The 14,671-nt window shown below is 39.9% G+C and overlaps 1 protein-coding gene across 1 annotated transcript in view; it reads left to right on the forward strand.

The window, feature by feature from the left end:
• The window catches only part of LOC133622628 (piezo-type mechanosensitive ion channel component 2), a 177,838-nt gene that overhangs the window by 134,118 nt on the left and 29,049 nt on the right, over positions 1-14,671 (forward strand). Inside the window, exons 43-46 of the mRNA XM_072915846.1 lie at positions 3,338-3,526; positions 5,236-5,434; positions 5,515-5,638; positions 5,699-5,846. Coding sequence (XP_072771947.1) covers positions 3,338-3,526; positions 5,236-5,434; positions 5,515-5,638; positions 5,699-5,846 — 660 coding nt within the window. The remainder of the gene's footprint in view (positions 1-3,337; positions 3,527-5,235; positions 5,435-5,514; positions 5,639-5,698; positions 5,847-14,671) is intronic.

The raw sequence follows: 14,671 nt of genomic DNA on the forward strand, positions 1-14,671 counted from the left end.
GATGATCTCAACATCTTCATCATGTTCTCATGATGATCTCAACATCTTCATCATCTTCTCATGATGATCTCAACATATTCATCATCTCCTCATGATGATCTCAACATTTCCATCATCTTCTCATGATAATCTCAACATCTGCATCATCTTCTCATGATGATCCCAACATCTTCATCATCTTCTCATGATGATCTCAACGTCATCATCATTTTCTCATGATGATCCAAACATCTTCTTCATCTTCTCATGATGATCTCAACATTGTCATCATCTTCTCATGATGATCTCAACATCTTCATCATTTTGTCATGATGATCTCAACATCGTCATCACCTTCTCATCATGATCCAAACATCTTCATCATCTTCTCTTGATGTTTGTGTACTTGGTGACAACAAATGTTTGCATTTCAGAAACATACAGGAAGTAGGACACTTTCTTTGGCATTGATGTATACACAAATACACCAATCTAAATACACAAATACAAATACACCTATCTAAATATACAAATACACCAATCTAAATACACAAACACGCCAATACAAATACACCAATCTAAATAACACTAATACACCAACATAAATACACCAATCTAAATAAAAAAAACACAGATACAAATACACCAATCTACAAACCCTGTTTCCATATGAGTTGGGAAATTGTGTTAGATGTAAATATAAACGGAATACAATGATTTGCAAATCCTTTTCAACCCATATTCAATTGAATGCACTACAAAGACAAGATATTTGATGTTCAAACTCATAAACTTTTTTTTTTTTTGCAAATAATAATTAACTTAGAATTTCATGGCTGCAACACGTGCCAAAGTAGTTGGGAAAGGGCAAGTTCACCACTGTGTTACATGGCCTTTCCTTTTAACAACACTCAGTAAACGTTTGGGAACTGAGGAGACACATTTTTGAAGCTTCTCAGGTGGAATTCTTTCCCATTCTTGCTTGATGTACAGCTTAAGTTGTTCAACAGTCCGGGGGTCTCTGTTGTGGTATTTTAGGCTTCATAATGCGCCACACATTTTCAATGGGAGACAGGTCTGGACTACAGGCAGGCCAGTCTAGTACCCGCACTCTTTTACTATGAAGCCACGTTGATGTAACACGTGGCTTGGCATTGTCTTGCTGAAATAAGCAGGGGCATCCATGGTAACCTTGCTTGGATGGCAATATATGTTGCTCCAAAACCTGTATGTACCTTTCAGCATTAATGGCGCCTTCACAGATGTGTAAGTTACCCATGTCTTGGGCACTAATACACCCCCATACCATCACAGATGCTGGCTTTTCATTTTTGCGCCTATAACAATCCGGATGGTTCTTTTCCTCTTTGGTCCGTAGGACACGACGTCCACAATTTCCAAAAACAATTTGAAATGTGGACTCGTCAGACCACAGAACACTTTTCCACTTTGTATCAGTCCATCTTAGATGAGCTCAGGCCCAGCGAAGCCGGCGGCGTTTCTGGGTGTTGTTGATAAACGGTTTTCGCTTTGCATAGGAGAGTTTTAACTTGCACTTACAGATGTAGCGACCAACTGTAGTTAATGACAGTGGGTTTCTGAAGTGTTCCTGAGCCCATGTGGTGATATCCTTTACACACTGATGTCACTTGTTGATGCAGTACAGCCTCGGGGATCGAAGGTCACGGGCTTAGCTGCTTACGTGCAGTGATTTCTCCAGATTCTCTGAACCCTTTGATGATTTTACGGACCGGAGATGGTGAAATCCCTAAATTCCTTGCAATAGCTGGTTGAGAAAGGTTTTTCTTAAACTGTTCAACAATTTGCTCACGCATTTGTTGACAAAGTGGTGACCCTCTCCACATCCTTGTTTGTGAATGACTGAGCATTTCATGGAATCTACTTTTATACCCAACCCTGGCACCCACCTGTTCCCTATTTGCCTGTTCACCTGTGGGATGTTCCAAATAAGTGTTTGATGAGCATTCTTCAACTTTATCAGTATTTATTGCCACCTTTCCCAACTTCTTTGTCACGTGTTGCTGGCATCAAATTCTAAAGTTAATGATTATTTGCAAAAAAATAAAATGTTTATCAGTTTGAACATCAATTATGTTGTCTTTGTAGCATATTCAACTGAATATGGGTTGAAAATGATTTGCAAATCATTGTATTCCGTTTATATTTACATCTAACACAATTTCCCAACTCATATGGAAACGGGGTTTGTAAATACACAAACATACCAATAAAAATACAACAAACTATATACACAAACACACCAATACAAATAGACCGATCTAAATACACAAACACACAGATACAAATACACTAATCTAAATACACAAACAGACCAATACAAATACACCAATACAAATACACAAACACACTAATACAAATACACCAGTCTAAATACACAAACACACCGATACAAATACACCAATCTAAACACACAAACACAACAATGCAAATACACCAATCTAAATGCACAAACAAACCAACACAAATACACCAATCTAAATACAGTAATACAAATACACAAATACACCAATCTAAATACACAAACAAACCAACACAAATACACCAATCTAAATACAGTAATACAAATACACAAATACACCAATCTAAATACACAAATGAACCAATACAAATAAACCAATCTAAATAACACCAATACACCATTACAAATACACCAATCTAAATACACCAATACGATTACACAAACACACCAATCTAAATACACAAATACACCAATCTACATACACTTATACACCAATCTAACTACACAAATGAACCGATTCAAGTACACCAATCTAATCAAACAAAGCCAGCAGTCCATCCTTCCATCCATTTTCTACCGCTTGTCCCTTTTGGGGTCGCGGGGGGTGCTGGAGCCTATCTCAGCTGCATTCGGGCGGAAGGCGGGGTACACCCTGGACAAGTTGCCACCTCATCGCAGAAGCCAGCAGTCTAAATACACAAATATACCAATCTAAATACACAAATACCCCAAATACAAATACACCAATCTAAATAACACCAATAGACTACTACAAATACATAAATACACCAATCTAAATACACCAATACAAATACACCAATACAAATACACCAATCTAAATACACAAATGAACCAATACAAATACACCAATCTAAATACACTAACACACTAATTTAAATACACAAATGAACCAATACAAATACACAACTACACCAATCTAAATACACAAATACACCAATCTAAATACACAAGTACACCAATGTAAATACACAAATGAACCAATACAAATACATCAATCTATATACACAAATACAGCAATATAGTGTATATGCTTTGACATGATTGATGTTCTTGCAGCTCAACGTGGTGGTCAAGTACTTCTTCCAGTTCGGATTCTTCCCGTGGACCACCTCCGCCTACCGAGGCATCAACGCCGAGCGCCCCTTCGCCCTGCCCAACATTCTGGGAGTGGAGAAGAAGGACGGCTACGTGCTCTTCGATCTCATTCAGCTGCTCGCGCTCTTCTTCCACCGCTCCATCCTCAAGGTGCAGCAGCACTCATACGCCTGCCTGCATGATTGTGTACCCCCTCCATCCTCAAGGTGCAGCAGCACTCATACGCCTGCCTGCATGATTGTGTACAAAAAACATCTAACAAAAAAGGCATGAAACAGAAAAATATATATATATATATTAACATATTGATCTGAAGTTAAGATGCAGATTTAAACAAATATACATGTATATAACTCATTTTTCTTATTTTTATGACTAAACACTTTCGGATTCCTGGGACCAAACTTGAGGAAAGTCCTACAGACACACACACACACACACACACACACACACACACACACACACACACACACACACACACACACACACACACACACACACACACACACACACACACTGTAAAGAACATAATGTCATGGCTGTCTTGAGTACATCACATGGACAAAGATAAGACCTTCTGGAGGAAAGTTCTGTGGTCAGATGAAACAAAAATGGAGCCTGTTTGGCCACAATACCCAGCAATATGTTTGGAGGAGAAAAGGTGAGGCCTTTAATCCCAGGAACACCATTCCTACCGTCAAGCATGGTGGTGGTAGTATTATGCTCTGGGCCTGTTTTGCTGCCAATGGAACTGGTGCTTTACAGAGAGTAAATGGGACAATGAAAAAGGAGGATTACCTCCAAATTCTTCAGGACAAGCTAAAATCATCAGCCCAGAGGTTGGGTCTTCGGTTGGGTGTTCCAACAGGACAATGACCCCAAACACTCGTCAAAAGTAGTGAAGGAGTGGCTAAATCAGGCTAGAATGAAGGTTTTAGAATGGCCTTCCCAAAGTCCTGACTTAAACGTGTGGACAATGCTGAAGAAACAAGTCCATGTCAAAAAACTAACAAATTCAGCTGAACTGCACCAATTTTGTCAAGAGGGGTGGTCAAAAATTCAAGCAGAAGCTTGTGGATGGCTACCAAAAGCGCCTTATTGCAGTGAAACCTGCCAAGGGACATGTAAGCAAATATTAACATTGCTGTATGTATACTTTTGACCCAGCAGATTTGCTCACATTTTCAGTAGACCCATAATAAATTCATAAAAGAACCAAACTTCATGAATGTTTTTTGTGACCAACAAGTATGTGCTCCAATCACTCTATCACAAAAAAATAAGAGTTGTAGAAATGATTGGAAACTCAAGACAGCCATGACATTATGTTCTTTACAAGTGTATGTACACTTTTGACCACGACTATATACAGTATATATATGTGTATATATATATCTGAATTCATGTAGGGCAGCACTCGTGCAGCCTCAGACCATGAGACACAATTATCATTTTGTTTTAGTGGATTGTGCATCTGTACTGCTGTACAAGCTGTACATTGACTACTCTAAAATACAGCTATTGTAGTCGTCGTATACAGCAAGTATTTAGTACCTCTTTAAAAGGTAAATTTCATGTACATAAGATGGGTGATTATAAATAATGTTTATGAAATCACTCCATAATATACCTTGTTCAAGAAAAAAAATCACTTTTTTATTAAAAGAAAGCCTCTAACCCAAAAATGGGTTGCTCTCTGAAAAACAACCCAAAAATGGTGCATAACCTTGAAAACACAGAAATTGGGTTAAAATAATAGCCTTATAACCCAGAAAATGGGTTACTCTGTAAAGAAAATAACCCACAAATGTAAGTCAACACTGGCGAACCATAATCTATGACATGCGCTGTCTTGGCAGTGCCACGGGCTGTGGGACAACAAGGAAGTGGAGATGCCAGACTTCTTCAAGAAGCTGAAGAAGAAGGCAGACAGGAAGAAGGCGACGGGAGGAGAGAAGAAGGAGAAACCAGGCCGAGGTCTGAGGTTCCTCCCTCTGCAGTCCTCCACCACCTCCATCCTCAGGAGGCTGAAGAAAGCCGACTCGGCACAATCTGACGGTGAGCAAGGTTCCAAAACACTTCATCTGTTCCAGGGTGAAAGCGTGGCCACTGAGTATAACCCTGAGACTTGTGGACAGGTAAGCCCAAGGCGCAGAAGAAGAAGAAGAAGAGACAGAACAAGCCTCCTCTGACCAGGAAGCAGAGGATCAGGCAGCAGATCAAGGAGAAGATGCTGCGAGCTAAAACCACAGTCATAGAAGTGTGAGTATTGTTAGCTTCAGTTGCCATGGAGACCAGCACAGCCTACTCCTTGTGTTGCAGCGCCCTGCACATCTACTTACCCATAAGGCAGTTCTTCTACGACATCATCCACCCAGACTACAGCCCTGTGTGTGACGTCTACGCCCTCATGTTCCTCATCGACGTGCTCAACTTCATCGTCACCATCTACGGATACTGGGCTTTTGGGGTAAGACCACTGCGCAGTACTCTATACTATACTCCACACAGCACTCTGTACAATACCCTACACAATACTCTGTGCTATACTCTTTATAATACAATGTACAATACTCTACAGAGTACTTTATATAATATAGGGATGATGTTTGATAAGAAATTATCGAGTTCGAGCCCATTATCGAATCCTCTTATCGAATCTGGATTCTCTTATCGAATCCAGATAGGTTGTTGTATATGGAAAAAAACACAATATTTGGTTTAACAAAAGCTCACTTTTATTTTATAAGAAAAAAATAAAATAAATAAATATTGACTGTTATCCCCCTAAAAAAATATATATATATATTGACTGTTGTTACCCAAAGTATATTAAGTGGGATTTTTCAGAAAAACAAATATATACAGTAACACAAAAACAACCTGTCTCTGTGATCACTGTAGGTGTATAAATAATAATATAGTGTTAAATAAAATCAGTCCCTTGGGCACAAAACTGAAAATAATACAGCTCTCCAAAAAGTGCACTTCTGCTGCTATTGGAACATACTAACTACACACACTATGACACTAAGAACACCACAGTCATCAATCAACAATTCTTCCCCCCTTACATGAGAGCAAAGCCTGGCAATAATTGCATATTGCCTGTTCTGCCCTCACTATACGTGTTGAGGTTATACAGCTTGGCAGACAGCTAACAAACAATCCAAAGCAGATTAATCCATTTAGGCTCTTTATTGTAGTTGATATTGCTTTGTCTTTTCCTATCTTTACTTTTGTCTTGCACTGGACTGTTATTTATTTATTTTTTTAACTGAAATACACACAATGACAAATGTATAAGCTGTGTGATGCAATTAACATACTGAAATGTAATACACAATATGTAAATATTAGTTTCACACAAATATACAGTACTATCATCAAACAAATACTTCTGAGTGTTGAAACTATTTCGATGGTGGAAATACACGACTGGCAGCCATTTTAAGTCTTCAAAACATCCATTGAAACAGTGAACAAAAATCGTTTTTCAATAAACATCTTAGTATCAAACTTAAACACTTTCCACCTTAATATTGAGTTACATAAACAAGTTAAACAGTTTACTTACAGAATTATCTTTTCCAAGGCGTGTAAGAGCTAACACAACTTGTCTACTTCTCAATTGTCTCAACTGGAAGTGCCCAAACTAATGACGCGTAGTATTTTCATATCGCCACGAGGTGTCAGTATGAGTCTACAATCAAATGGGCATAACATTGCAGGTCCCACAGGGCATTTCCTGTACCTGGGAAGGGATTCGTTCCCAGGGATTCGAATAAAGAACCAACTCTTTTTCTTTACTATAGTGGCCTCAATAACGGGAACCGGTCCTCAAAAAGGGATTTGAGTCCATGGAATCGGTTCTTTTCTTATCGAACAACCGGGAGAACCGATTTCGAACATCATCCCTAATATAATAGTCTATATACTACTCGATACTATGTTCTAAACAATACTCTGTACTATACTGTATAATACTCTATACAATACCATGTACAATACTCTATACAATACTCTGCACAATACTCTATATACTACTCTATTTAATGCTCTGTACAATATTCTATATGCTACTCTATACAATACTCTATATACTACTCTATTTAATTTTATATAATACTATACACAATACTCTATACAATACTTTATATAATACATTATACTATACTCTGTACAATATTCTATAGAATACTCTATGCAATACTTTGTACAATACCTTAACAATACACTATACAATGCTCTACACAATACGCTAAACACAATCTTTTGGGGTAAGACAACCCCGCAATATTCTATACAATACGCTAAACAATACTACATATAATACTCCGTACAATACTACATATAATACTCCGTACAATACTCTATACAATACTGTAAACAATACTCTGTACAATGCTCTTTATAATGCTATGTACACTACATTATACATTACGCTATATACAATACTCTAAACAATGCTCTATATACACTTTTGTACAATTCTCTATACAATACTGTACACAAACTCTGTACGATACTCAATACAATAATCTATACAATATTCTATATAATATATACAATACTCTGTAGGATACCCTATAATACTATGTACAGTACTATATAAAAAAGTATATGTAATACTGTATATACTGTAAATGCAGCAAATACACACAATCTTTTGGGGTAAGACAACCACACAATACTCTATATAATATACTGTACCCTGTATTGTATTTATTACTGTTTTGTAGTTATTATTGTATGTATTATTGTATTGTATTTATTACTGTATTTTAGTTATAGTATTGTCATTATTATTGTATTGTATTTATTACTGTATTGTACTTATTATTGTATTGTAATTATTAGTATATTATATTTATTACTGTATTGTAGTTATTACGGTATTGTAGTTATTGTATGGTAGTTGTTACGGTATTGTAGTCATTGTATTGTAAATATTGTATGGTAGTTATTACGGTATTGTAGTCATTGTATTGTAGTTATTAGTATACTGTATTGATTACTGGGTTGTAGTTGTTATTGTATTGTATTTATTACTGTATGGTACTTACTTTTGTGTTGTAGTTAGTATTGTATTGTAGTGAATGTATTGTAGTTATAATTGTGTTGTAGTTATTATTGTGTTGTAGTTATTACGGTATTGTAGGTTTTGTTTTGTAGTTATTACAGTATTGTAGTTATTGTATTGCAGTTATTACAGTGTTGTAGTTATTGTATTGTAGTTGTTACAGTATTGTAGTTATTACAGTATTGTAGTTCTTATTGTATTGTAGTTATTATTGTATTATATCCATTATTGTATGGTATTTATTACTGTATTGTAGTTATTGTTTTGTATTTGTTACTGTATTGTATTTATTACTGTATTGTAGTTACTTTTGAGTTGTGGTTATTATTGTATTGTAGTTATTATTGTATTGTAGTTATTACGGTGTTGTAGTTATTACGGTATGGTAGTTATTATTGTATAGTAGTTTTAGAGTACTGTAGCTATAGTATTGTAGTTATTATTGTATTGTAGTTATTGTATTGTTGTTATTACAGTATTGTAGTTATTGCATTGTAGTTATTACAGTATTGTATTTATTATATTGTAGTTATTGTATTGTAGTTATTATTGTATAGTAGTTATTACAGTATTGTAGTTAAAGTTAAAGTACCAATGATTGTCACACACACACTAGGTGTGGCGAGATTATTCTCTGCATTTGACCCATCGCCCTTGATCACCCCCTGGGAGGTGAGGGGAGCAGTGGGCAGCAGCGGTGGCTGCGCCCGGGAATCATTTTGGTGATTTAACCCCCAATTCCAACCCTTGATGCTGAGTGCCAAGCAGGGAGGTAATGGGTCCCATTTTTTATAGTCTTTGGTATGACTCGGCCGGGATTTGAACTCCCAACCTACCGATCTCAGGACGGACACTCTAACCACTAGGCAACTGAGTAGGTGGTTATTACAGTATTGTAGTTATAGTATTGTAGTTATTACAGTGTAGTAGTTATTGAATTGTAGTTATTTTATTTTAGTTATTACAGTATTGTAGTTATTATTGTATTGTATTTATTACTGTATTGTGGTTATTGTTTTGTGTTTGTTACTGTATTGTATTTATTACTGTATTGTAGTTACTTTTGTGTTGTAGTTATTATTGTATTGTGGTTATTAAGGTGTTGTAGTCATTACTGTATTGTAGTTATTACTTGTGACAGTCTCCATCTGTCGGATGGGTTCTCAGGACCACCAAGGAATGACATTGTCGCGCAGGTTTGACTTTTTTTATTTTTTCAAATAAAGCTGCGTCTTCCTGCTTCGCGTCGCTTTTCAGCTCCGCTTCGCTCCAGCTCCAGCGTCGTTGTCTGCCTCTGGCTCTCTTGCGCTGTCGCTCGGCATCTCGTTGTGTCTGTCTTCTCTCTCTCACGCTCAGCATCCGCTTCTCGCTCATCTGCGTCTCTTGCTGCTTGTTCTCTAACTCCTTCTGCCCCGTCGTTCTCGGCTGCCGTCCTTTTACACCTTGCGAGGAGATTCACTGATTGTGACCAGGTGCGCGATCCCCGCACCTGGTAACAATTGCGGCGTCGATCTCGGCGTGCACAGCCTCGCCGCTTGCTCGCCGTCCCCCCCTCCTCGCCGCCATCTTGGAGTGGGCTCCGGTGTGCCCTGCCTCCCTGTTGGACTGCTGGCCACGCCTCCTCGCCGCCATCTCGGAGTCGGTCCCGGCGGGACACGCCTCGCTGCCGGTCCGCCGGCCCCGCCTCCCCGCATTACTGTATTGTAGTTATTACGGTTTTGATTGCTTGATTGATTGAGACTTTTATTAGTAGATTGCACAGTACAGTACATATTCCGTACAATTGACCACTAAATGGTAACACCCGAATACGTTTTTCAACTTGTTTAAGTCGGGGTCCACGTTAATCAATTCATGGTATAAATATATACTGTCAGCATAATACAATCATCACACAAGTTAATCATCATCAGAGTATATACATTGAATTATTTACATTATTTACAATCCGAGGGGTGGCATGTGGAGGGGGTTGGGGAGGGGGGGCGGGGGGGTTAGGTTTGGTTGATATCAGCACTTCAGTCATCAACAATAATATCATTTGAGAAATGGACATTGAAACAGTGTAGGTCTGACTTCGTAGGATATTTACAGAGAGCAGTGAACATAGTGAGCTCAGAAAGCATAAGAACAAGTATATACATTTGATTATTTACATTTGATTATTTACAATCCGGGGAGGTGGGATGTGGTGGGGGGTAGGGTGTTAGTCTAGGGTTGTAGTTGCCTGGAGGTTTTCTTTTAGTGCGGTTTTGAAGGATTGTAGAGATGCACTTTGTTTTACACCTGTTGGGAGTGTATTCCATATTGTTTGCGGCATAGAAGGAGAATGAGTTAAGACAGTTGTTAGATCGGAATCTGGGTTTAACATGGTTTGTGGAGCTCCCTCTGGTGTTGTGGTTATGGCGGTCATTTACGTTATGGAAGTAGTTTGACAAGTACTTCGGTATCAGGGAGGCGTACCGAATTTTATAGACCAGGCTCAGTGCAAGTTGTTTTACTCTGTCCTCCACCCTGAGCCAGCCCACTTTGGAGAAGTGGGTAGGAAAGAGGTGTGATCTGGGGTGCAGGTCTAGAAGTAACCTGACTAGCTTGTTCTGGGATGTTTGGAGTCTAGATTTGAGGGTTATGGAGGTGCTGGGGTACCAGGAGGTGCATGCGTAATCGAAAAAGGGTTGAATGAGAGTTCCCGCTAGAATCTTTATGGTGCTTTTGTTGACCAGAGAGAAGATTCTGTAGAGAAATCTTGTTCGTTGGTTGACCTTTTTGATTACCTTGGTTGCCATTTTATCACAGGAAAGATTAGCCTCTAGAATGGAACCTAGGTAGGTTACCTCATCTTTCCTGGTGATAACAATGTCACCCACTTTAATAGTGAAATCACTGACTTTCTTAAGGTTGATTTGGGACCCAAATAGGACGGATTCCGTTTGACCTAAGTGTATGGATATGTTACTGTCAGCAAGCCAGGTGCAAATATTACAGAGTTCGGCACTGAGGATTTTTTCCACCTGTGACCTGTCCTTGCCGAATACCAGCAGGGCCGAGTCATCCGCAAACAAGAACAATTCAAAGTTGCATGCTGATGACATGTCGTTTACGTATATTAGGAACAGTAAAGGCCCTAATATACTGCCTTGGGGGACTCCACAGCTTACTGAGAGGGGGGAGGGGGGCACGCGGTGCCGTTCACCTCTACCACCTGTTTCCTCCCCTCCAAGTAAGATTGCATCCCGCTCGATGAGGTTTTATCAAATCCGATTGCTCTGAGCTTATCCAACAGTATAGCGTGGTTAACGGTGTCAAAGGCCTTCTGAAGGTCCAAGCATGACCATGCCGCAGTATTTTCCCGCGTCCACCTCATGTTTGATGTGGTCGGTCAGATAGAGAAGGCATGTGTCAGTGGAGTGGTTAGTTCTGAAGCCGAATTGGAATTTGTACATTAGTTTTTTAGTGGCAAGGTATGTATCGACCTGTTCATAAACTATTTTTTCCATTACTTTCGAAATGGAACTGAGAATAGAAACAGGTCGGTAGTTACCAGGTTCTAATTTGCTTCTTTTTTTAAAAAGGGGAGATACTCTTGCTATCTTGAAATCTTTTGGTACTTGGCCTTGTTTAATTGAGAGGTTTAGTATGTGTGTGATGATTGGGGTAATGGAGTCCCTAAGGAATCTGGAGGGGATATTGTCGAGGCCGGTGGCCTTGTTTGGCTGGAGCGCGCTCAATTTTTTGAGCACCTCGTCAGCTGAGACCATTTGTAATTTGAAATCGTTGTTGAATACTCCTAGCTTACTGTAGTAGGCTTTAATGTGTTCTACACCAAAGCAACCAGAGTGGTGAGACAGCTTGTCAACTAGAGTTGTGGCTATGCTGGTGAAAAAGGTGTTAAGTCTGCTTGCAACCTCCAGTTTGTCTGTAATGAGGGAGTCGCCCTCCTTGATGTTTATGTTGGTGAGTCTGGTTTTAAGTTTCTGGCTGCAGCCAGGAAGCTGGTTGTTGAGGATTTTTCAGAGCGCACGTGGCTTATTTGTGTTTTCCTCTATTTTGTCGTTAATGATTTTTTTTTTAAGGATTTAGTTAAGTTGTTTGCCTTATTTCTTAATTTTTTTCATTGCTTTTTGAGTGTTGTAAGGAGTGATTTGAGGTTATTATTGGGTTGTTTGTCTACTTCGGTTTTGCACTTTTGGTATTCGGAGTATTTTCTGTCTCTGTCTTTTATGGCAGCTAATAGGTCCAGGTTCATCCATGGTTCAGAGCGGTGTTTGATCCTGACTGTTCTCACAGGAGCCATATCATTTAGTATCACTAGGAACGCCGTTTTATCCCAAGTATCATCGACCAGGTTGCTCGTGAACAGGGGACCAGTCCCACTCATCTAGTTTTCGGTTGAAATTATCACTGGAGTATGTTGTAAGGAATCTGGATTGAGCTGTTATGTGGCCGTTGGCTTTGGGTTTAGCTATTTTGTGGGTGCAGAAGGTTAGATAGTGGTCTATACCACTATTTTTTATGTTAGGCCGTTCTGATGTGAGAATGAGATTTATGGTTGATTGGGTGGAATCACACACCCTTGCGGGTAGTGTTATTAGCTGAGTGAGACCGTGCAGATTACAAAACTTGCTGTAATATTTCAAGACAGGCGCATCTCTGCGTTGAATATCTGTGTTCAGATCTCCAGTTATAATTTTCTCCACGTTGTCTACCTCAGCTAAGCAATCCTCGAGAGCCTCATAGAAATCACTCTGATTAGGGGGTCTGTATAAAGTCCTTATCAGTACCGGCTTAGCGTTTTTAAATTTGATTTTCGCCCACACAGATTCAAGGGCATTGTGGCTAAGATCAGTGCGAGTTATGTATTTTATATCCTGGTGAATATACATAGAAACACCCCCACCATGTTTATTCCTGTCCTTTCTGATAACCGAGAAGTTTTGTATCTCTATCTCTGAGTCAGAAACACATTGATCTAATTTAGTTTCAGAGAAACACAGGATTTTTACCTCGTTGTTGTGGAACATTTCTCTGATTTGGTCAAGTTTGGTTCCAGCGAGGCTTTTCACATTTAGATGGATGATGTGTAGCCCACTGAAACCGAAGAGAACATCAGAGTACGCTGGGGAGAGGTATTGTCCAGAAAATGGAGGGATGGCCATGTTGATTGTTGTTGAAGAAGTGGTTGAAGAAGTGGAGTCCAATTTACTGTTTGGAGGGAGAGTCTTGGCGGAGGGGGAGAGGGAGAGAGGCCCATTGTTCGTTTGCCAGGTGGAGGGGGATCCAGGTATGGGAGAGGGGTGGAGCTGGAGAGGGGGCCGGGGGGAGTTCGCAGGCTTCGGTGAGGCTGAGAACAATGACCATGGTTGGACAAAGAATCCCCTGAATCCTGTGTAGGCCGCGGGGGGTCCATGCGCCGCGGTGTTGACCATCAGGGATGGGAGAGGCTTTGTGGATTTCCGCTCTGCCGTCATAACTGGTGACCAGGGTGTCGTCGACCGCCAGCCGAGCCGCTGTCCTCACCGGCGTCTGGGCTGTCTTCCTCCGCCGCTGAGACGCCGGCCGCACCGATGATCGGGGTGAAGTCCTCCGTCGTGCCGCCGACCGCTGGAACGCAGGTGAGCTCGGGTGGTGATGAACATATGAGGGCTTGCGGAGGTGGAGAGCTAATGTTTTTAGCATAGCTCCGATGAGGTCCCGCAGCAAAGCTGGCTTCCTTGGCGTCGTTAGCAACTATACAGCTAGACTTCGCCAGGCGAGACAACATTAACCGGGTAGTTACTGGGCCAGGGTTTAGTTCGGTGTCTCCTGAGAGTAGAAGTAATATTAAAATCATTGATCTTCGGTCTATCCTTCCAGTCAGGGGCTTGTTTCTTCTGTTCCGATCCGCTGTGAGGCACGAGTGGATCACATTACCTCCAAAATCCGGGTGCTTCGCCGATGATTTACCGAGGAGGTAGAAATCACAGGGATCGTCATTTTTTGCGTTCACCACTCGCATAGTATCCATGGTGGTTTACAATACAAATCAGTGATCCACAATAGAAAAAGGACGAAGTGTGGGATCATCCGAGCCTTTGTTTGGATTCCAGAGCGGGAGCGAAAGAAAATGCGACTGCTCATCCCGGCGACCGGAAACAACTGTATTGTAGTTACTATTGTATTGTAATTTTACAGTACAATAGCTATAGTATTGTAGTTATTATTGTATTGTAGTT

This window comes from Nerophis lumbriciformis, linkage group LG23 (assembly GCF_033978685.3).
Source record: "Nerophis lumbriciformis linkage group LG23, RoL_Nlum_v2.1, whole genome shotgun sequence".
Classification (NCBI taxonomy): Eukaryota; Metazoa; Chordata; class Actinopteri; order Syngnathiformes; family Syngnathidae; genus Nerophis; species Nerophis lumbriciformis.